General features: G+C 41.3%; 3 protein-coding genes across 5 annotated transcripts in view; 2 read left to right on the forward strand and 1 right to left on the reverse strand.

The window, feature by feature from the left end:
* The window catches only part of LOC137298297 (N-acetylated-alpha-linked acidic dipeptidase 2-like), a 32,311-nt gene extending 22,388 nt beyond the window's left edge, over positions 1-9,923 (reverse strand). The window contains exons 1-4 of one of the 3 annotated variants that reach the window (XM_067830492.1): positions 9,794-9,923; positions 2,090-2,449; positions 624-912; positions 170-292 (exon numbers count right to left, since the gene is read on the reverse strand). In XM_067830492.1, the coding sequence (XP_067686593.1) occupies positions 170-292; positions 624-912; positions 2,090-2,328 (651 nt within the window). In that variant the 5' untranslated portion in view covers positions 2,329-2,449; positions 9,794-9,923. Of the gene's footprint in view, positions 1-169; positions 293-623; positions 913-2,089; positions 2,450-2,714; positions 5,089-5,751 lie in introns of those variants that run through there. The other 2 variants (XM_067830493.1, XM_067830491.1) reach the window with 2 other exon arrangements.
* LOC137298299 (uncharacterized) lies at positions 5,202-8,217 on the forward strand. The gene is made up of 4 exons (XM_067830495.1): positions 5,202-5,279; positions 5,723-5,972; positions 7,744-7,790; positions 8,079-8,217. The coding sequence occupies exons 2-4, from the start codon at positions 5,729-5,731 to the stop codon at positions 8,148-8,150; spliced, it is 363 nt and encodes a 120-aa protein (XP_067686596.1). The 5' UTR covers positions 5,202-5,279; positions 5,723-5,728; the 3' UTR covers positions 8,151-8,217.
* Positions 9,598-17,216, forward strand: LOC137298300 (uncharacterized). Its single transcript, XM_067830496.1, has 3 exons — positions 9,598-10,036; positions 16,715-16,761; positions 17,074-17,216. Exons 1-3 carry the CDS (start codon positions 9,799-9,801, stop codon positions 17,140-17,142), a joined length of 354 nt encoding a protein of 117 aa, XP_067686597.1. The 5' UTR covers positions 9,598-9,798; the 3' UTR covers positions 17,143-17,216.
* Positions 17,217-23,295: the final 6,079 nt, after the last annotated feature.

Genomic DNA, 23,295 nt, shown 5'->3' on the forward strand with positions numbered 1-23,295 from the left:
GAAAGACAACACTAATACCAGCAGTCTCCAACAACACATATGCTTTACCCTGTCTGAGAAACGATGGACAATGCGTCAACGATGGACGTGGTCCACATTGTCATGTTGAAACTAAAATCTGGTAGACACCGTCCCTGTAGCTCTTTGTGCAGTCATTATTCGTACTCACTTTATCACCTCTAAATATCTTTCCGTATCTAGCAAGGACGACTTTGTTGGTGACGTTGATGGAGTTGTTTGAGAGGGTGACGTAGTCCTCCACGCGACCGTAGTTGACGTAAACCAGATCCCCCTGGACATGAAACAGTGCTCAGTTCGTGCATGGATTTAACATTATTATGCAGTTGTTGTGACTTACAGACATTATGAGGGGATAAGGATGTGTTGTGTCTATGTGACATGGTGACGTCAGTAAGTGTTTTATGCTAGCAATGAGTCGTTTATCACGGGAGAAACAATCCTTACACGGATCTGAAAACAGACAGTGGGGAAATGGTGTAAGTCAGTACTCACTGTGAACGGCCAAATTTGAAAACAGAATACTCAATATGGTAGGCCTGTGTACTTGTCATGCCTTGGGGAATTTGAAACTAAGAGGCGGGTCATACGTGTGTAATCAGTACCTGGACGGCTCCAGCTTTGGCGAACGCCAAGAAAGGGGGGACAACTCCTGTTTTGTTCTCCTCTGGGGTGAGTATTTTCTCCGTCTGCGGTGACGAGTATATCGGACTTCCACTCTTATTTACCAAAGACACTATGTTGGGGCTGTCGGTGTCAGGATAAGACAGTAGTACGTCGTATTCTCGAGTTCGGACCTGGTCCAGACCAACGTCCCGCCAATAGTTGTAGATCCTTTGGCCCAGCTCCTTGTTCCTCTCCCTGCCGGCGATGTGGGGCAACTCCGACAGCCATCTGTCAACATATACCCCAGATGTGGTATGGAGTACTAGTACTTGGCTATGCACGCATGTCTAAAGACAAGACCAGTACTGGGATTAGTGACGTATTACAATATTTTTTCCGAGAACCGGTATATTGGGCAAAGAACATATATATGAAGTTGTTGTGATTATCTATGGTTTAAATAGAAATTTACACATATTTTCATTTGCAACAGATTTTTTCCTTCGTTATTCAATGACTAAACTGCATTCTGTAGTATTATATATTAATAGAAAACAGAATCCTGACTATACAATCGAAGTTTGAGATGTTGTTATCAGAACCATAACAAATATTTAGGGACTTATAATGTAGAATATAGGTGCCACTCCCTGCCAAACATCTATAAGTTCCCGATATATCGCAATACTGGTACCTGAATCGCAACATTAATATATTGCATTCACACTTCTGTAGCGCATGCCCATGTACAATTAACGGGCTTCTAATCTTGCGACTGTCCCAGCAGCTCTCTTAGTTAACGCATTAACCTTTTCTTCAAACAGGGTGACATTTTCAGGATTTGACTTTATTTAACCATCAAGAGGTGACAATCTAATATTGTAATATATATAGAAGTGACTTCTCCGTGAAGATACACGATTGAAACATGCAGGAGAAGATCCGTGTTGTGTTATTATTTCGGAAACTACATATTGTACTTCTTCTATATCTACAACTGTACGCTCGGTATTCTCATATATATCTCCCATTGGCATACTACATAACATGCCTTGGCAATTATCAAAGCTGAATTCAAGAGTCAGTTATTAAACCTGACACAAGACTTGCCAAACAGACTATCGTGTACTCTGAGTAGTGTTGCCACTAATTATACGATTTATAAATATATAAATATAATACCCTCTAAACTGACCCCTAGCCCCGTGACCACACCGACGAATCCGGAATACCCTCTAAACTGACCCCCAGTCCCGTGACCACACCTATGAATCTGGAATACCCTCTAAACCGACCTCGAAACAAGCGTATCCGAGGTTTACTGCTCCAGTTTTCTCAGTATTGAGCAACAGCTCAGTATCTGAAGGTCACACCGAGAACATACATATCATAAAAAAAAGCCCAAACATACCTCTACGTAATCAGCAGTTTTGACCTGCATTATGTTTAGTGCCTATTGTCTTACCTCAAATTATCTTCAATTTTTGTCTTGTCCACACCACTTAGAATAGCTTGCAGAGTATCATCTGGGATCGTGTCTTTGTACATCTCGACAGTTGGTGGCCGTGTAGCATCGCCGCCGTCATCGTCGCACAGGACATACATGCCGATTACGATGCCGACAGTGAGACCGACACAGAGGGTGAAGAAACATATCACTGAGAAACAGCATCTGCTAGTGGGGTCTTCCTTGGGACCGGCCATCTTGTCAAGGTGTAAGAAGTCTGCTCTTCACCAACAATCCTGCGTTGCTCGGACACACGTACCTACCAAGGTGGATGGGGCCCTGTGGAGGTGACTTGTCAAGTGGGTCACTGCCCAATCACTGAAACCGTGAAGCAATTCTTCTGTTTCTGATTTCTGCTTTGTAAATCGAAAAATAAAATGATGTTCCAGGAAGCCTTGAGGGGTTGTCACTTCTCAGAGAAGTGGTCGAAATCCGACTGACAAAGTGGTAACGTTTTCGCCAGGGTGTCAGACCATGTACATTACTTCTTATTTATTTAATATCCTTGTCAATATAAACAAAAAATAGAAAACATTATAGAAGCATTAACTGGTTATTACGTTTGGATAATCTATTCGTTTACCTGTTTTCGCTCTCCTTGCCTTAAGTAGCTGAACATGATTTCTCTTATCTCAACATGTCTTACTCCAATACTACACTCATGAACGAGCAATTTCGACAAGGAGTTACTGACCGCTGTAGACAAGTGCTCGGTTGAGCCATGTGTGCACAAACATCGATCGATTCACCTCACATTATGACCCGCACAACGTTTGAAGACATTATCCTTAAACTACGAATCACTGCTTTCCCCGGTGTTGTGTCCCTGGTATGTGTTTGATGTTTCCTGTCCCTGGCATGTAGTAGATGTTTCCTGTCCTTGGTATGTCCTAGGTGTTTCCTGTCCGTGGTATGTCCCAGATGTTTCTTGTCCTTGGTATGTTCTAGATGTTTCCTGTCCCTGCATGTCCTAGATGTTTCCTGTCCGTGGTATGTCCCAGATGTTTCCTGTCCCTGGTATGTTCCAGATGTTTCTTGTCCCTGCATGTCCTAGATGTTTCCTGTCCGTGGTATGTCCCAGATGTTTCCTGTCCCTGGTATGTTCTAGATGTTTCCTGTCCCTGCATGTCCCAGATGCTTCCTGTCCCTGGTATGTCCCAGATGTTTCCTGTCCCTGGTATGTCCCAGATGTTTCCTGTCCTTGGTATGTCCCAGATGTTTCCTGTCCTTGGTATATTCTATGTTTCCTGTCCCTGCATGTCCTAGATGTTTCCTGTCCGTGGTATGTCCCAGATGTTCCTGTCCGTGGTATGTCCCAGATGTTTCCTGTCCCTGCATGTCCTAGATGTTTCCTGTCCATGATATGTCCCAAATGTTCCTGTCCGTGGTATGTCCCAGATGTTTCCTGTCCCTGGTATGTCCCAGATGTTTCCTGTCCTTGGTTTGTCCCAGATGTTTCCTGTCCCTGCATGTCCCAGATGTTTCCTGTCCGTGGTATGTCCCAGATGTTTCCTGTCTTTGGTATGTCCTAGATGTTTCCTGTCCCTGGTATGTCCCAGATGTTTCCTGTCCTTGGTATGTCTCGAGATGTTTCCTGTCCGTGGTATGTCCCAGATGTTTCCTGTCCGTGGTATGTCCCAGATGTTTCCTGTCCCTGGTATGTCCCAGGTGTTTCCTGTCCGTGGTATGTCCCAGATGTTTCCTGTCCCTGGTATGTTCTAGATGTTTCCTGTCCCTGCATGTCCCAGATGTTTCCTGTCCTTGGTATGTTCCAGAGGTTTCCTGTCCCTGGTATGTCCCAGGTGTTTCCTGTCCGTGGTATGTCCTAGATGTTTCCTGTCCCTGGTATGTTCTAGATGTTTCTTGTCCCTGCATGTCCTAGATGTTTCCTGTCCGTGGTATGTCCCAGATGTTTCCTGTCCCTGGTATGTTCTAGATGTTTCCTGTCCCTGCATGTCCCAGATGTTTCCTGTCCCTGGTATGTCCCAGATGTTTCCTGTCCGTGGTATGTCCCAGATGTTTCCTGTCCTTGGTATGTCCCAGATGTTTCCTGTCCTTGGTATATTCTATGTTTCCTGTCCCTGCATGTCCTAGATGTTTCCTGTCCGTGGTATGTCCCAGATGTTCCTGTCCGTGGCATGTCCCAGATGTTTCCTGTCCCTGCATGTCCTAGATGTTTCCTGTCCTTGGTATGTCCCAAATGTTCCTGTCCGTGGTATGTCCCAGATGTTTCCTGTCCCTGCATGTCCTAGATGTTTTCTGTCCTTGTTGTGTCCCAAATGTTTCCGGTCCCTGGTATGTCCCAGATGTTTCCTGTCCGTGGTATGTCCCAGATGTTTCCTGTCCTTGGTTTGTCCCAGATGTTTCCTGTCCCTGTATGTCCCAGATGTTTCCTGTCCGTGGTATGTCCCAGATGTTTCCTGTCTTTGGTATGTCCTAGATGTTTCCTGTCCCTGGTATGTCCCAGATGTTTCCTGTCCTTGGTATGTCTCGAGATGTTTCCTGTCCGTGGTATGTCCCAGATGTTTCCTGTCCTTGGTATGTCCCAGATGGTTCCTGTCCGTGGTATGTCCCAGATGTTTCCTGTCCTTGGTATGTCCCAGATGGTTCCTGTCCGTGGTATGTCCCAGATGTTTCCTGTCCGTGGTATGTCCCAGATGTTTCCTGTCCTTGGTATGTCCCAGATCTTTCCTGTCTTTGGTATGTCCCAGATGTTTCCTGTCCCTGTTCCTGTTCTAAATGTATCCTGCCCCTGGTTTGTCTTAGGTTTCTCCTGTCCCTTTATGTCCAAGATGTGTTCATACGCCCTAGGTGTGTCATGTTTTCCTTTTTCCTTTTGGGGATTCGATGTCATCAGTTGTTCTCCTCTGTAGCTATTTGACATAACTGTGCTCTGGTTCGTTCAAGAAACGGTTACATGTACAGCATCCCCTATAGTTTGAGGCATCAACACAATCAGGATGTTTATTTGACAAGCACAGATTTCAACCATGTGTTAGGACCACGTGCCAACAAATAACGTTATCGCGGAGTAAGGAGTGGGGTCAACACAGGTGCTAATTATCATGCTGATATGAAAAGGCTTCAAGTGCCACCTAGTTTCATTACCATTTGTTCTCCAAGAAAGTGAGTCTCACGTCGATCCGAGGTACGTTTCAGGTCCAGTCTTAAACCGTTAGTTGACAGTCAGCATCCAAACATATGTGTGTGGGTGGGAAGTTGGTTTAGGACAGGTGGGATTTGTTTGTTTTTAACAATGTTCTTAGCAATAATCTAGATATATTAAGGGGGCTGTGAAAAATCGAGTTTGTACCAGTCTGCAGTGATTAACATCATGAGCATCGATCCAAGGATCATTACTGAAATGTTGTCACATAAGTATCAAAGATCCATGCAATCGTTATTTCATATCTGGACAAAGGCGGTGAATGTCGTTAAAGAGCCAATGCAAGAACTATGCAAATATTTTAAAGTGTTGCTCATCTTTCAAAGTGTCCAGTACGGGCACTTTCAAGTGTCTTAATACTGGTAATATGAATAATAATCTCCGAAACATAACATCAGTATCATATCTATCTCGTTGACTTTCAGGCTAAAATGTTGTTGTATTTGACCTTCACCTTGCTGCTGTTGTCGTCTGCTATTGCGATCAATGGCCCATGTGCTCCCAATGAGAATTTACTGAGTTTCCTCAAGGTCGTCCACAACACCCCCTCCTACAACACCCTGTCAGCCGAGAACAAGGTGATGCTAACGGAGATGGTGGCGGAGGTCCAGACCTGTCAGCTCACAGCGTACATCAACACCGTCGGCTTCGGCAAAGTTCTTGGTTTGCTGGACAGTAAGTAAATCACTTCTTAAAGGTCACATGCAACCGAAAGATCAAACATAAATAAAACACAATTATCACTTGTTCATGACATATAATATACACTGCCGCTTGTAAAAAAACAACAACAAATAAACACAATTATAAGCGTACAATCGCGATTCAAAAGTGCAATATTTTATACTTGGGCTTACTTACCGAAAACAGTCATGGCGGGTGGGTGTGCACTCAAGTGTAACCATGGCTTCCGATTGGCTGGTTCATTTGCTGATACGCTGAGGGTTCATTGTGTGTTCAGAAAGTTGATCTGTTTGATGGGCATTTTAGAAGTAAAGCGAGTCACCAGAAAGTAAGATTCTTTATGGATAATAACTTCTTTTACTGTACTTGAAGCGTCTTTTCAGTAGGGATTCAATATCCGTTGTCATATACACTAGAAGAAATTGTTATGCATACAGCATGTATATAGAGATGTTAGGTTTTGCAAATACATGTTCTCTGAATTTGAGTTCGATCCAATCAAAAATCATCTCATTAGAGATGGTGAACTACAGCGTGGTTGGAAAGTGTCACTCGTCCAAGTACAAAGCAGGACTTGAAACTGACAAGAGTTGAAACTGACCGGATTCCGTCAGATCCAGTCATCCAAGAAAAATGGCTGTAGTTTGTTTGCAACCCACAGACATAAAACATGTCATGTATACAATACTACAGACCTGCCTAATTACATAATGTGGGAGAGACAGTACTTGAGGACGAGTGCACGAGTCATAAATCAATTTTTTGTTTATGGCGTATAGTCTGATAGGTGTTAAGTATGGTCAATGATTGAAGCTGTGTATTGCATAATTTAGTGAATTGTTTGATCTCCGATTTCGCGGGCTTTTTTCATCTTTCTAGGTTGAATTGGCATTTTTGATGATTTGTTTCGGTAAGTGCATACCGAAAGTTATCAGAATCTGCAAACTTGTGTTTTACGTTGCATGTGACCTTTAAGTTTAATACATTGCCGTGATTAAAGGTAAAGAAATCCCTTCTGAACCAGCAAAATATGACACAGTCTAAAATATGCCATAACATATTGAGCAAACAATGAGCAGCTGGGTCAGACCTAAGGAAATGGGTCACAAATATTAACTCATCAGAGTATTGGCATTTATAGTGAGAGCAGAAATACTGAATGGACCTTGTTTGCAATGAGGTCAGGCACGAAGTGTCAGTCATGAATGTAGATGCTGTTTTGAAAGACAGACGTTGATGGGAAGAGGCACACAACTCCAGTATAATTCCAAGTGTAAGTTCATGTGTGTTTGTCAACACAACAACCAGCCTTTATATACTGACACAGTGTTGGGAACATTTGCGCATTATGACTGTATCACCATTCACTTAGAACTTTCTCGATAGCCGAAAGTCAGCAAGATAAACAAACAGTCAAGGGAGTCAACTGTGGATCGCTATCAAGAAAGGCGTGCCGCTAAAATACTATTGTCACTGAACATATATGGTGCGAAATGTGACCCATAGTAACTATCACCTAATCAATGATTATACAAATCCGAAAAACACACTCTCGTAACACACTGAACTACTGGCATGTCATTTTTGAGGGCACCTTTTCATTCTGGTGCAACTGTCATCATCCATGCTACCAGCACGACAACCACCCCTCAGTTATGTACTTATGCTGTGCTTATGAGGCACGGTTTTGACAAACAAAGGCAAGAAGATATCCAGTAATGTTCCTCGTGCCATTAATGGGTAAACTATTGTGTCTTTACAGGCCTGACCCCACAGGAAGCCCACGTGTTGAATTCCTACATCGTTACGGTCAGTATGTGGCGACCGGACATAAGGGCGCTTCTCTATGGTAATATAATCACCTTAGCAACATGTCATGGACAAGAAATAGATTGCTTTCGACCCAACAGCGAAAGGAAGAGAGTATTCATCCTCACCCTATGATATTTTACCCGTTCTTGGTTAAAAGGCGCCTCTGACTACCGACTACCGACAAGATATCATTAGAGTTCGCAGTAGGTTTTGCTTAGAAGATGAACCATACTTGGCATTTATCGTGTATTCAGCGTATGTATTGAACTCTCTGTTTGATTTCAGCACCTCAACATTGAGAAGGCTGTAATGGACAAGCTTAGCCACACTACAACCCGTCCACAAACTACTCACTGATACATGAGGACTTACTTGTTGTCGAATCTGAATGAATGTGAAAGTGATTAAATCTTAGACAAAATAATTTCGTTCTTACGTTTTCTGTCCTGGTAATCTAGCTTCTATTTACAATGAAGTAAACAGATAATTAACTGTAGCCTATTATAATCAGCAAATATATCGCAAACAAACAGGTTAAGATGACTAAGCATCCTGGAGGATCATAACGCTACGACGTGAGAAGGCACAGTGCACGTGTTTGTATCGATAGTGGTGCCATGACTTGACAAACATTCGAGCACTCGACATTGGGAGGTTCTTCCAAAAGGGAAGAGTGTCTGACCAGGTCTCATCGTCAGTAACTTCTAACGTCCCAGACTATTTCATTGGGGAAATGGTAACGTTCATTGCTGGCCATTGTGTTCTATGGATGCTGTGCTGCTGGAGGTGAGGCAAACTCCTTCAAACGTTCAGCAACCTGTACATGTACACTGTGGGATGTAGTTTGTTAAGTCATGGTGATGCTACCCACACCAGTTACGATCCATCGCCAAGCCTGACAGACAAACCCATTAGCGGGATTCATCTGACCAGCGACGACTACACGTGTTTCGTTGTTGTCTACATCGATGACGACTGCAATATTCCTTTATAGACTATGGGAATGATAGGCCCAGCTGGCCAACATGTGCTCCAAGTGCAATAGGAATGATGTGTTGATGACGGTTAACAGTTACAAACGCATTGATATACTACAGCAATGACAAATCTAGATAAATGTATTTAATTAAAATATCTTGTACCCTTGACCACGATCATGTTTTGAACTACGAGTGTGAACTTTCTGTGCAATAACGAATTGGCATGACAGTCACACACTTTTGATTCAATGTTTCTCTGTCAGACACCAAAGACCCTTTAACTGCACAGACGCTTTTCATCGCTCTAAGCACCTGTTGATATCTGTAACCGGCAATCGTAAACAATGAATTCGACCACAGATGATGATGTTGATTCTGATACTGATTCATTGATTGACTGTTGTTTAATGCCACTCTCAGCTATATGTCGGCGGTCTGTAAATAATCGAGTCTGGACCAAACAATCATGTGATCAACAGTACGAGCATCGTACGATGATATGTGTCAACCAAGACAGCGATCCTAACCACCCGATCCCGTTAGTCGCCTCTTACGACAACCATGGGTTACTGAAGACCAATTCTTCGAGGGTGATGATGATGATGATGATGATGATGACGATGATGATGACGATGGTGATGACGATGACGATGATGATGACCACGAGGATGATGATTAACCAAATCAGGAAGATTCGGCGTTACAGGCACGTCTTTCGATACAGAGTTAATTCTGACCCAAAACCGTGATTTTTACACAAGACTTGCCAGGATTGTTTTTCCCAAAACACGACCGATAAGGTGCGACATTCCAGTCTGACGTGTTCACACACTATCTCCTCTGTCCTGGTTCTTTGGAATATTCAGCCTCACTAGCGGATCAGACATTCTGCGCCAAATCCAGTACAGGTAATTACAGTCCACGACGTCGTCTGAGGGAAGACAATTTGTGAAGCGACCGTGTGACATATATCTACTGTCTTAGTCCCACAGCGTTATTCCTCTGGATCTCCGAACTTACTCATCATGCTCCTCTACGTGGTCCTAGCGTTACTGCTGTCAAATGCGGCTGCTTCGGGGCCCTGTGCCCCGAACGAGGACCTCCTCAAACTGTTGACTGCCATCCACAAGACCCCATCGTACAGCACTATGTCAGCTGACAACAAGGCGCTCGTCCCGGAGCTGATTGGGGCAGCAGAGTCTTGTCAGCTGACTGCGTATATCGCAACTGTCGGCTACTATAGGATCCTGGATTTGTTGGACAGTAAGTGATGGTATATGATTTCTGTTGGACTGGACTTTCTGAGTGTTTGTTGATAGCATGTGTGGTTTTCCATCTTCGTTGGCAAATAGGTTTATATGGTTTGGAGTGAGTCAAATCTAAATTCTGTTGAGCGTGTGAATGGCGAGGTAGAACATGGAAATGGGTATCGATTAGATTTGTATATACTGAACGTAACAACATTATGTGTCCACAAGTGTCAGTACTGGTACATAGCAAAGCAATTTCGCACCGCAACTTATTATACATGATCTAATCGATTTCAGAACACATATAAATAACTTATGTTTGTTTTTTCATTTAACAACACACACATCAATAGCCTGCATGACGCTGGACTGTAAACAATCGAATTTCGACTAGACAATCCAGTGATTTATATCACGAGCATCTATACAATTGAAGTACGACGGAATATATCAGTCAAGTCCGGAACATAAGTCCTCGCCCTCGCAGGCTGGCAGCTGTGTTTGAGGCCCTCACATTTTCAGAAGTTTTCGAAGTGTATTGGCATCATATCACCACAACATCTGAATAGCTTGTGGGGCATGATATACTGCAGATTATGGCCAAATTTTATGGGACTTCCGGTATGGCACACGTGTGAACAAGACGTCGATAAATCCAACCCCATCTACAGAATGCCGGGTGGCGAAACAGTTACAGTCAGATACAGTCTGTTATTACACGAACCCAAAATAATGAAATAAATTTGGACACCTACATCGTTGCACGTCGAGGAAAGAAAATCAACCAGACTCACATCAAACGAAGGGAACATGGCGACTATGCCACGGAAGGAAAACTTGTAAGATCAATTCAAATGATGCTAGAAGAACGATGTGAAAAGGGAAATAAATGAAACAAAAATAGAAATTAAATACTTTGATATTAAGATAAAAGAAATAATCATGGCCGTGAATTTTAATGAACATAAAATAAAAAGGAATAACGCCAGCGAGGCGGGTTGGGGATATTGGGAGGGGACATAGTAAGTTAATTGATTTATTCTACGTTTCAAACCCTAACTGTACCTGGTGTGTGCTTGATCCAATTCAGGGCGATCACTGTCCACTTTTTGTCTCTGTAGGGGGCTCTGATTCAGCAAACATGTAGCTAATGTTGAGGGAATGCATCGTGGCCCCAACCACGTGGACTGGGGTACCATCATTAGATGTTATGATATCTCTAGACTATCACAGGAATTCGTTGATATCTTGAGAAATATATGTGATGTTTACGTTACAAAAAATATCAAACCTGCAAGAGAATCCATGGATGAATAGTACTATAAGAAAATTTATCAGAAAAAGAAACAGACAGCATAAGGAAGCAAAGACTCGAAATTAAAGATTAGCAAAGGTTTAGGGCTTCTACGAAAACATGCAACAACAGCTGTGAGAGCAGCAAACATAACATAAATTTATGATTTAAATAAGTTGAATCAGGGTAGTAATTCTTAATGTTGGTGGGCTTTGGTGAACAAGTATATAAAATCCAAAAGTGGAGATTAAAGGAAATTTCCTTCGATTCTCCAGACCGATAATTTGATCAATGATAGCAAAGATAAAGCACATATATTTCATGATTTCTGAGTTAACCAATCACAAGTTCATTACGCTGATGAGGATACTCCTACACTTAAGGGTAAAGTGGAGATTTCACTCGAGTCTATTGTATTGACCACACGAGAAGTAACAGACGTCCTACCATTAGTGGACCAGTGGACCAGACAAAATAGGTAACAAATTTATCAAAATGATTGTTCCATCTCCTTTGATCCCTCTTACTAATTTATTCAATTTATCATTTGAATATTGTACATTCCTCTAGTGTGGCATAAGGGAATCATAGTGAAATTAGAACCTATTGGTATTAAAGGTAAGTTACTTGAATGGCTTTCCAGTTATTTTGATAGCAGATTACAAAGAGTAACTACTGACAATTACAATTCAGATCATAAAGTCACTGCTGGTGTGCCACAAGGATCTGTCCTTGGACCACTACTGTTTACATAAATGAAATTGTCTTTCGGCCAGTGATACTTCGCTATATGTTAATGTTGACATCTATGACTGTCGCTTCCTTAAATGATGACTTAAACAGGATCTCTCACTGAGCTGAAATACGGCAGATTAGTTTTAATCCAGATCCGGGAGTACCGGTAATCAATTCCCAATTTCTAGACTTAAAATGCAAGGAGTAGATGTTTCAGAAGTCAGCTACCACAAACACTTAGGTGTAACCTTGCATTTAGATTATAAATGGAACTCCCTTGACGGTGAATTAGTTGAAAAGGTTCGTACACTGGTAAATTGTCGTCGTAGGTTTTAATATCGATTACGAAGAAAATCATTAGAGCAAATGCTCAAGTCATACATATTAACATTGTCCGATTACTGTTCCCACCATTGGATAATTACTGTAAGCACTGTAAGATTTTACAGATATACTCCGGATATGAGCACTACCACCAATTTCATTCAAAGTGAACATTACTGTCATGGAAACGCAAAGAATATTTTAGTCAGAATTTCAAAACTACCTAAAAGGCACCAGTGCACCATCACACTAATCCATGTGTCACGTTTGGTGAAGAAATAGTGAACGGTTTTAGAGTTCTGCTCCGGGAAAGAACACTATCACCAATTTCAGTCAAAGTCAAACTTGTTGCCACAGAAACGCCAAAATATTTTAATCAGAATTCCAAGACTATCAAAAGCCACCAGTTGCCACCAGTTGCCACCAGTTGAAGAAATATTGATCGGCTTTTAAGTTCTGTTCCGAAAAAGGTAAATGTGCACGGACGGACGGGGCGCATACCCTCTGTGTAATACCTCCGGTAAAACGCGTTGCGGGGGATGAAAATGTCAAGGCTATGGACAGGTGATGGATAACATAGTATTAAAAATATACTACCGAAAATCACAATAAATATTTGGATAGATGTCACGAAGACACGGTCTGAATTATTAAACACTGGCCATAAAAAGGCATCCGAGGAAAAGGATATATTAGGTCAACCATTATGATACAATTATAACATCTTAATAGAGGGAAAACCGGTTTGTTTCAAGGAATGGGGGGATAAGAGAATGGTATTTCCGAGTCACATTATAAATCAAAATTGTATTTACTCCCCAGTTACAATGTAGATACGAATTTCCCTGAAATTGAAGAATGCAGAACTTGACTACTTCAGTAAGAAAAATATGTCTGTTAAGATGTTGCAAAATGAACAATTGTGCCATTTAATATAGGTTTCTTAAGAAATAGAAAGAAAGTGAATATTAGTACCAAATTCTATGAGGCCTTACCTGTGTTTAAACAGCAGGCCAACGTAGATGGGAAGAAATATTAGTTATATACATGCAATGTTTACTTAATTTAATTGGGGAGAGAAATATATGACGGTGTACTATTAGTAATCAGATTCTGTCCCTACTGAAATAATGATTACTGTACGCTTCCATGATGATTACTGTACGCTTCCATGATGACTGCGACCTGAAAACAGGTTTGGGTGTATGTATTCGACACCAATTGCCTGTTATATGTACACTTACTTAGACCTACGGGGGTTCACATGGAATGATTATATGAAAATGTACTACTAAGAATCAGAGGCTATCATTATTTAGATAATGATTTTGATGCTCTCATCATGACTGTGATTTGAAAGCTGGTATGTGCCTGTTATATGCTAGTCTACTTTTGCCTAATGTGGTCGCACAAGGAATAATTATAGGACGGTGTAATAAGACCAAGTCCATTGATCTCTGTCAGTTCTGAAGAAAATGATATTTTGATGGCTTTCTGCAGTGTTGTGTGGAGACATTTTGAAGCCGGTTTGGAATCAGTCACCTGCACGGGACCTCGTGTGACCACTGACAGCTTACCATGTCACACCTATATATCTCGAAAATATTAGGAATTAAAACTAAATACCACGAGATATATTGACCCATCACTATGGTAACATCTGGAACCACTCGCAATTGCCAATGTGCGTTGTGTTAAGCGTGGATCAAGAGGAGGAAAGAACATACGTTATCCTAAACCTACTGCCAAAGAAAACTACAACGGAAATACTACACCACAGGTGTTTAACCGTTCCTTTCTAAATGCACGATCTGTCCGAAACACATCACTTAATGTGCACTACCAAATACTTGAGCACGACATTTTTGTACTGACAGAGACTTGGCTCAAAGATGGTGATCAGTCTGTATAGACTGACTTCCTCCGGAAGAGTGTACCATCATACAGGGTAACAAAACTTATCAAGGGAGTGGAGGAGGTGTTGCTCTACCTTTTAAAAGTTCTCTCAAACCTTACCTTATTGACAAGTCACGGAAAACCTTCGATTTTATTCATTCAACGTTCAATCTGATGAACAACTTGTTGCGGATGATACCGTCCTCCAACAGCGAGATAAAATACGGTAACATTTGATGACTTCCTCCTCCATGAGTTCTCTTATGTTTTGGAACAAGTTGTGACAGATCAGGGTCATCTAGTACTTCTCGGCGACTTCAGTATTCACGTTTTTGTGGAACCAAATTCCTAAGCACAGCGTTTCCAAGAGTTGCTTATCTTGTATAATCGCCAACTGATTACAGAACCAACTCACAGATGTGGTCATACTCTGACCCTCGTCATAACCCGTGAATCTGACACGTTGCTCTGTCATCGATGTAACCAACAGGTATATCACTGATCACATTACTATAAAGTGCACCTTCAACACCTGCAAACTTGGCCATCATCTGTCACCTATAGGAAAGAGCAGGAACACTGAAGTATCTAGTTCTCTTTGGACATAATGACTAGTATTGATTACTGGACCATGGGTGATGTCGAATTAAAGGTCGCGACCTGAAACTTCTCTTATCAATAAACTTGGCAAACATGCACCCGAGAAAAATAGAACTGTGGTTGTTAGGCCAAATACTCAGTGGTTCAATGATGATGTCAGAGCAAAGATAACTAACTGAAAGTGCATCAGCAGCTGTATATACCAGCTCGTAATGAACTCAATTCCTCGCTGGCTTCAACAAAGGCAGTGTTTATTCAAAACCTTAGCACTCATAACAAAGACGACTATGAGGAGCTGCATGGTCTTCTTGGCAAACGTCTTCATGTTTCCCACGAACAGAAGGTCCCTTCTTACACAGATATACTTGAACTGTCAAAAGGATTGCATTTATGTTCAGTGACAAAATCAAGAGCGTTAGCGCCAACATCAAGTCAAATACAACATTACTGCATGAATCTGAACTCAGGGTAAACCACTGGAACACTTAACATTAGCTTCCTTGGCTGAGGTTTTTCGGATCGTTAAAGATTCTCCATCACAGTCTTCTTCTCTGGACACTATCCCTACATAGTTTGTGAAAACGTCTATAGAAGCTTTGACCCCTTGTTACCTTGACATCATTAACACGTCTCTGGACACAGGTAGTGTTCTATCCGCCTTCAAACACACTCATGTCATACCAGTTCTCAAGAAATCAAGTCTTGACACTAATGTCCAGAAAATCTGCCGAACCTCACATTTCTCTCCAAGTGTCTAGAAAAGGATGTTGCTTCTAGGATTAAAACACCTCTTGCGGAACAAAATATTCAGGAATCTTTCCAGTCAGATTACAAACTTAGCCACAGTACCGAGACAGCTTTAGTTTGTGTCTACAATGACATCTTAAAAACTATGGACAGAAAACAAATAACTGTGTTAGTCTTGCTTGATCGTTCATCAGTATTCGACACTATCAACCATGGAATTATGTTCCAAAGACTTGAGAATTTGGGTATCACAGGAACATATGCATAATATTAGAAAGATCAGACACCTTGTGACTTTGGACACCATCACATTTCTTGTTCAAACTCTTACCATCAGCCGCCTCGACTATTGTAAATCTCTCCCTGTCAACCTCCACAAAAAGAAATATTCTTTAGTTCCTCTGATGCACAATATTCAATACATTGGGACTAATATTGCAGTTTTATATGAACAGGTTATTAGACAGCGATTAATTCAAACCGTATACGTAAACTGATAATAATAATGGAAATGATTTATCGGTTGTATCATGTAATTTTCAGTGGAATTTAGTGAAAGAATCCAATTATGAACTGTACTAAAACATGCCATTTGCATTGTTATTGAAGCTGTGCTTCTATTTTGAAATACTATGCAACAAAGTACCTCTTAGACGATCTACGACATGGATACGACGTCTTTGTGAAGCGGTCGTAAAGGAGGTCGGAAAAGGGTTGTAAAGGAGGTCGGAAAAGGGTCGTAAAGGAGGTCGGAAAAGGGTCGTAAACAAGGTCGTATGGGCTACGACCTTCTGAATTTAGGAGGCTTTTGTGAAACGCAGCCCTGATGAAAACCCTTTTGTTCAGAACTGCTTACAACATTTAATCATTTCCCCTTTAAGACTCATGAGCAACCAGATAGATGGACTATCGGGCGCTATACATGTGAATTAAATGCGTAACAGATTAAGATAAATATGCAGCAGAGAAGGTTCGGGTGATCCTGGTGCAGTCAGGCTGGTAAGGCTCATCGTCATATCAGGGCCCTTTCCCCTTCTACACGCAGCAAAGGCAGCAACTGGGAATGTGATTCGTGTTTACTTGTGTCTGTTCCAGGTGTGACGCCAAGTGAAGCTCACTTTTTTAACACCTACCTGTCTGCGGTAAGTACAGGTGAAACTCACTTCTCTAACACCTACCTGTCTCGGTAATTACAGGTGAAACTCACTTCTTGAAAACCTACCTGTCAGCGGTAAGTACAGGTGAAACTCACCTCTTCAAAACCTACCTGTCAGCGGTAAGTACAGGTGAAACTCACTTCTTCAAAACCTACCTGTCTCGGTAAGTACAGGTGAAACTCACTTCTTCAAAACCTACCTGTCAGCGGTAAGTACAGGTGAAGCTAAGGGTACTTAGCTGATTCAAGATGGCTCTTTGTCTTTAACAACAATTCACGTTTGAGGTTTGTGTTCCAGCATCTCAAGTTCGAGCAGTCCATTGCCGGGCAGTACACTACAGCCAAACCAGCTCCCAACCACTCTTAGAATGCATAGAGGATCAACAGACCAATTTGCTCAAATTTTGTTCGTTTCATTCAAATAATAAATATTTGCCCCGAGTTTGGTCCGGTGTTTATGTGACACCAGCATCCTGCGCTGTGATATAAGAATGTAACGGAGGTATCACTCTCTGGTCACATTCAGATCGCTCGTGCTCAGCAGCAATGAACTGTGAGGTAGTGAGGTAATCCCTAAAGACCAAAGGTTACATAGCGGTGTGTCAACTTGGTGTGGGTGGAGTCAGTGACCGAATATGGTTTTACGTCGCCTCTAGATAAATTCCGGCAATATCACAGCAGGGTACATCAGAAATGAGCTACGAACCCGTGTCTTCGGCGTGACGAACCAACCACCAGTAAGCTACCCGACCGCCCCTGGTATGGGCGGAGTACACGGTGATATAATTTTAAAGCACTAATGAAACCCAAGATCATAACATAATCAACGCGTACTCCTTAGCATTAAAGAAAGTCAGATACCCGTATGCAAAATTTTCTCGAGGATCCCAATGACTAGACCTTTGATGCAGCGCGATCTCTCGCTGTCCTTTGGGGCTATTGTAGGTCATAAGCTGAAGTGGCAACGTAAGTCACGCCTTGGAATGGGAACATTTGAAAACAGACTCAAATCACAATAACATAGCTATGACAAAAATTGCCGAATACGGCTTATCGCACAAAAGGAATGATTGAAGTCGTAAATGAGATTGTTAAAAATTGGATGATATGAGAGTATAATTCGATTTTTTGTGTGGAAAATCAATAATACACGTAACACTTACGGTACTTACTAACTTCGCATGGGTGTTTGATATGTACCCATAGCGACCAGTATCAGGATAAACAGTCATCAATACGTACCCACACCTAACAAAATCTGGCCTTATCATGCGAAACATTGCAGGAAGGTTTGGGACTCTTTTATTGACGCTTCTAGCAATAAGTCACTGTTCCGTTTTCCAATATGTTTGTACGTCAGTTTTTCCACTCGGGAACGACATACTTGCCTTAATCTGGAATATCACACATTCATAATATTTCCACCGCTACATTCCCTTTTTGGTTCTGTTTGCATCACACATTTAGCAATGTAATGAATGGTTAAATCTATGAAAATAGGTATCTTATCTGTTTTTATATCAATATACAAATCATATGAGATTAATATATTGAACAGCAAAAGAAAGGCAAATCTGCTTTTGTCACGTTTTTAAATAGAAGGTATAAACATGAACTCTTACTTTTATGAGATCACATTTTTTCGAGACTTGTCTTTCTTTTCCTGTTCATCATATGTTTGAGTGTTTGGTTTTCTGTCGCTTTGTTCTGTGGTTCAGTTATTTCAGCTTGAAGTCGAAAGTCACCCCAAATAAAGTTATTTAATAATTGCCCAATCTAAAAATACATTAAACATTCACCTTACCTGTTATTTTCCACTATTTCCACTATGTTTTCCACTGGATGATAAATCAAATCACGTGATCAAATGGCCGCACAGTAGTTCACCGAGAAACCAATGGCAACTGAATTTCCATGCGCAAGAATATATTACATCATCAACTTCAATGAAATCCGGCTTTAGAAACTTAAAGATTTGATATTTAACGACATATCTCGCCAACAGCAATAAGACGGCGGTCAATAAACAATCCAGTCTGGACATGGGTGTCGTTGCACAGAATAACCTTAGCACTACAGTCGCAAGACTATGTTAAGGTATGGGAGGTGCGAGAACATTTGCCTTAAGATCGCTTTGGAACAGCACGGGCCCTGTTTCACGAAGCGATCTCAGCCCTAAGATGGCAAGAGCTCTTATGGAGACGTATGCCAGTCGTAACGCAGCTGTCACTTTATGGAACAGGTCCAGACAATCCAGTGATTGACAGAATGACCACCGGTCCACGCCGCCGGGGTACCATGACGCACAACCATGTCATTGGGACCGACCGCCTGATGCACTGCATCGACTCACATGCTCAGCGTAGGTGTCGTGGGACTTCTCTAAACCTACTGTGATGCTGCCAACATGGCCATGTGAGAAGTGAGAATGTGATCACGTGACTTGCTGATCGCCCATGCAAACAGGGCTCAGATGAGCTGATACACAAGTAGTCACTGCATCCAGTAGTTAATGTTTGTGTTTGTAAGTTCACTAAAAATAAGCATATTGTAGATTTGTGGTGACATGGTAAACATTGAACCTCCTAATCAATGTCACTTCCGGAGATGAAAATAAACCAATTTGGGAGCAGATACGGATATCTGGTCATCGACTACTGAACCGGTCGCTTTGAAACACGGATATAAACTCGTGTATGCACCACAAGTTTGTAGAACTAAATAGTGCAGTTATCGAGATAAGCTCTTGACAACACTTTGCTTAGTGAAGTAGGAAGACATCCACAACATTACATACAGGTGTATGGAGTTTTGCATTACTAAACATTGATACCGGGACATTGAAGACTTTGAAAGGGGGTTTATCCAGCATTGTGTGACTCGGGTGAAGTAAAGCGCAAATCGTGGGCTACCTATGTGAAATATATTTTACTGAAACATTGGCTTGATTACGTCTTGAAAGTTCTAGACCTTAGGAATTATAACAACATTCGTCTTTCTGACTGTAAACATGGGCTATTCAGCCGCGATCAGAATCAATGATTCAATTCTCTACATTGAAATTAATGTTGGATGTTGCATTGTTTCTGTCACAGACAGGTCATGCGGATGTCACAATGAAACCAAGACACACACATAAAAACCCAGACAACCTATCTTTGCAGACGCTGACTCCGTTATGGATTAAGAGAAATCGATGGGAAATGCCACTTTACATCAGTAAGACATGCCTCCGTTGGATTTCGACGAAAGCTCATGCATACTACAGGTTTATACAATTCCAGGCTTGAAAGCCGTATGAGCCTTTGTGCAAATGTACTGTTCAACACTGTTACATGCACTGAACATGCTGTCGAATTTCAATAACTGACAACTATCAAACATTACAATGCTCAGTTATTGTAAGTATACTCAGGGATTCAAAATCCCGTCGACCAGGACAAGTCAGTTTTCATTTCGGGCAATCAAATAATGGTATCTTACGTGTCCGTGGACTACTAGGTAATTTCCACTTATGGTTTCAAACTGCAAGTAATCTTGGATTTCATTTCACATCTGCTCATAATGAAGCTATTAAAGTTAGCACTGATAATAAAGTAGAGCTTGTAGAGAGAGAAACTATCACTCTTCGATAAATAGTCCAGTGAACAGTAACATCACGCATTGTGACATAAAATCTGGCCAAGTGGAAAATTAGTCAGGACAAGTCACCTTTTTGAGGTCACTTGCCCCGGAGCAAGTGGCTTTTCAAAATAGTTTTAAACCCCTAATACTTCAAACAATACATTTGTGTCCAGACAACTACTGTCCTCGGAATGATAAATAAAAGGTTATTTGTTCAGACAGCTACTGTCCTCGGGATGATAAATAAAAGGTCATGTGTTCAGACAGCTACTGTCCTCGGAATGATAAATAAAAGGTCATGTGTTCAGACAGCTACTGTCCTCGGGATGATAAATAAAAGGTCATGTGTTCAGACAGCTACTGTCCTCGGGATGATAAATAAAAGGTTATTTGTTCAGACAGCTACTGTCCTCGGGATGATAAATAAAAGGTCATGTGTTCAGACAGCTACTGTCCTCGGGATGATAAATAAAAGGTCATGTGTTCAGACAACTACTGTCCTCGGAATGATAAATAAAAGGTTATTTTTTCAGACAGCTACTGTCCTCGGAACGATAAATAAAAGGTCATGTGTTCAGACAGCTACTGTCCTCGGAGTGATAAATAAAAGGTTATTTGTTCAAACAGCTACTGTCCTCGGAATGATAAATAAAAAGTCATGTGTTCAGACAACGACTGTCCTCGGAATGATAAATAAAAGGTTATTTGTTCAGACAACTACAACTACTATCGGAGTGATAAATAAAAGGTCATGTGTTGAGACAGCTATCCTTCTGGGGATGTTAAAGCCAGTGAATAAAAGGGTAGGCGTTCTGGGATGGTAAATACCCTGGGTTAGGAATGAGTATCCCATTTACCGTGACTTGGCCAACTGAACACAATGTTTATTCCTAATACTGCAGCCAACCCAATACTGCGGTGACCAGTAGATAATCGACTCTGGACCAGACAATTCAGATCTAGGCAAACGACATACGATTAGATGTGCCAACCATGGCAGCGAATTTGACCACCCGATCCCGTTAGTCGCTTGTTACAAGTATAGGTTACTGTAAGTCAATTCTGGCACGGATCTTCACAGGTCTGTTGCTTGATTATCTCTTTTCATCATTCCAATACAGCTGCTTCATAAAGCCTTTTATTACCATAAACAGTTGCATAATAACCTTTATTTACCATTCAAACAGTCGCTTGATAACCCCTGTTTACCATTCTAAACAGTCGCTTGATAACCTCTATTTTCCATCCTAACACAGGCGCTTGATAACCTCTGTTTACTACCTAACACAGTCGCTAGATAACCTCTATTTTCCATCCCAAAACATTAGCTTGATAACCTCTATTTTCCATCCTAACACAGGCGCTTGATAACCTCTGTTTGCTACTTAACACAGTCGCTAGATAACCTCTATTTACCATCCCAAAACAGTCGCTTGATAACCTCTATTTTTCATCCTAACACAGACGCTTGATAACCTCTGTTTGCTACTTAACACAGTCGCTAGATAACCTCTATTTACCATCCCCAAACAGTCGCTTGATAACCTCTATTTTCCATCCTAACACAGGCGCTTGATAACCTCTGTTTGCTACCTAACACAGTCGCTAGATAACCTCTATTTACCATCCCCAAACAGTCGCTTGATAACCTCTATTTTCCATCCTAACACAGTCGCTTGATAACCTCTGTTTGCTACTTAACACAGTCGCTAGATAACCTCTATTTACTATCCCAAAACAGTCGCTTGATAACCTCTATTTTCCATCCTAACACAGACGCTTGATAACCTCTGCTTGCTACTTAACACAGTCGCTAGATAACCTCTATTTACTATCCCAAAACAGTCGCTTGATAACCTCTATTTTCCATCCTAACACAGACGCTTGATAACCTCTGTTTGCTACCTAACACAGTCGCTAGATAACCTCTATTTACTATCCCAAAACAGTCGCTTGATAACCTCTATTTTCCATCCTAACACAGACGCTTGATAACCTCTATTTGCTACCTAACACGGTCGCTTGATAAACTCTATTTACTATCCCAAAACATTCGCTTGATAACCTCTATTTACCATCCAAAACAATCGCTTGGAAACCTCTATGTTCCACCCAACAAAGTCCCTTGATAAAATATTTACCATCCTAAACAGTCGCTTGATAACATCTATTTACCATCCTAACACAGTCGCTTGATAACCTCTATTTGCTACCTAACACAGTCGCTTGATAAACTGTATTTACTATCCCAAAACAATCGCTTGTTAACCTCTATGTTCCATCCAACAAATTCACTTGATGAAATATTTACCATCCTCAACAGTCCCTTGATAACCTCTATATACTATCCATAAACATTCGCTTGATAACATCTATTTACCATCCTAACACAGTCGCTAGATAACATCTATTTACTATCCCAAAACATACTCTGTATTTACCATCCAAAACAATCGCTTGATAACCTTTATTTATCATCCAAAAGAATCGCTTGGTAACCTCTATGTTCCACCCAACAAAGTCCCTTGATAAAATATTTACCATCCTAAACAGTCGCTTGATAACGTCTATTTACCATCCTAACACAGTCGCTTGATAACGTCTATTTACCACCTAACACAGTCGCTTGATAACCTCTATTTACCATCCTAACACAGTCGCTTGACAACATCTATTTACTACCTAACACAGTCGCTTGATAACGTCTATTTACCACCTAACACAGTCGCTTGATAACCTCTATTTACCATCCTAACACAGTCGCTTGATAACATCTATTTACCACCTAACACAGTCGCTTGATAACGTCTATTTACCATCCTAACACAGTCGCTTGATAACATCTATTTACTACCTAACACAGTCGCTTGATAACATCTATTTACCATCCTAACAC

This window comes from Haliotis asinina, chromosome 10 (assembly GCF_037392515.1).
Source record: "Haliotis asinina isolate JCU_RB_2024 chromosome 10, JCU_Hal_asi_v2, whole genome shotgun sequence".
Lineage (NCBI taxonomy): Eukaryota > Metazoa > Mollusca > Gastropoda > Lepetellida > Haliotidae > Haliotis > Haliotis asinina.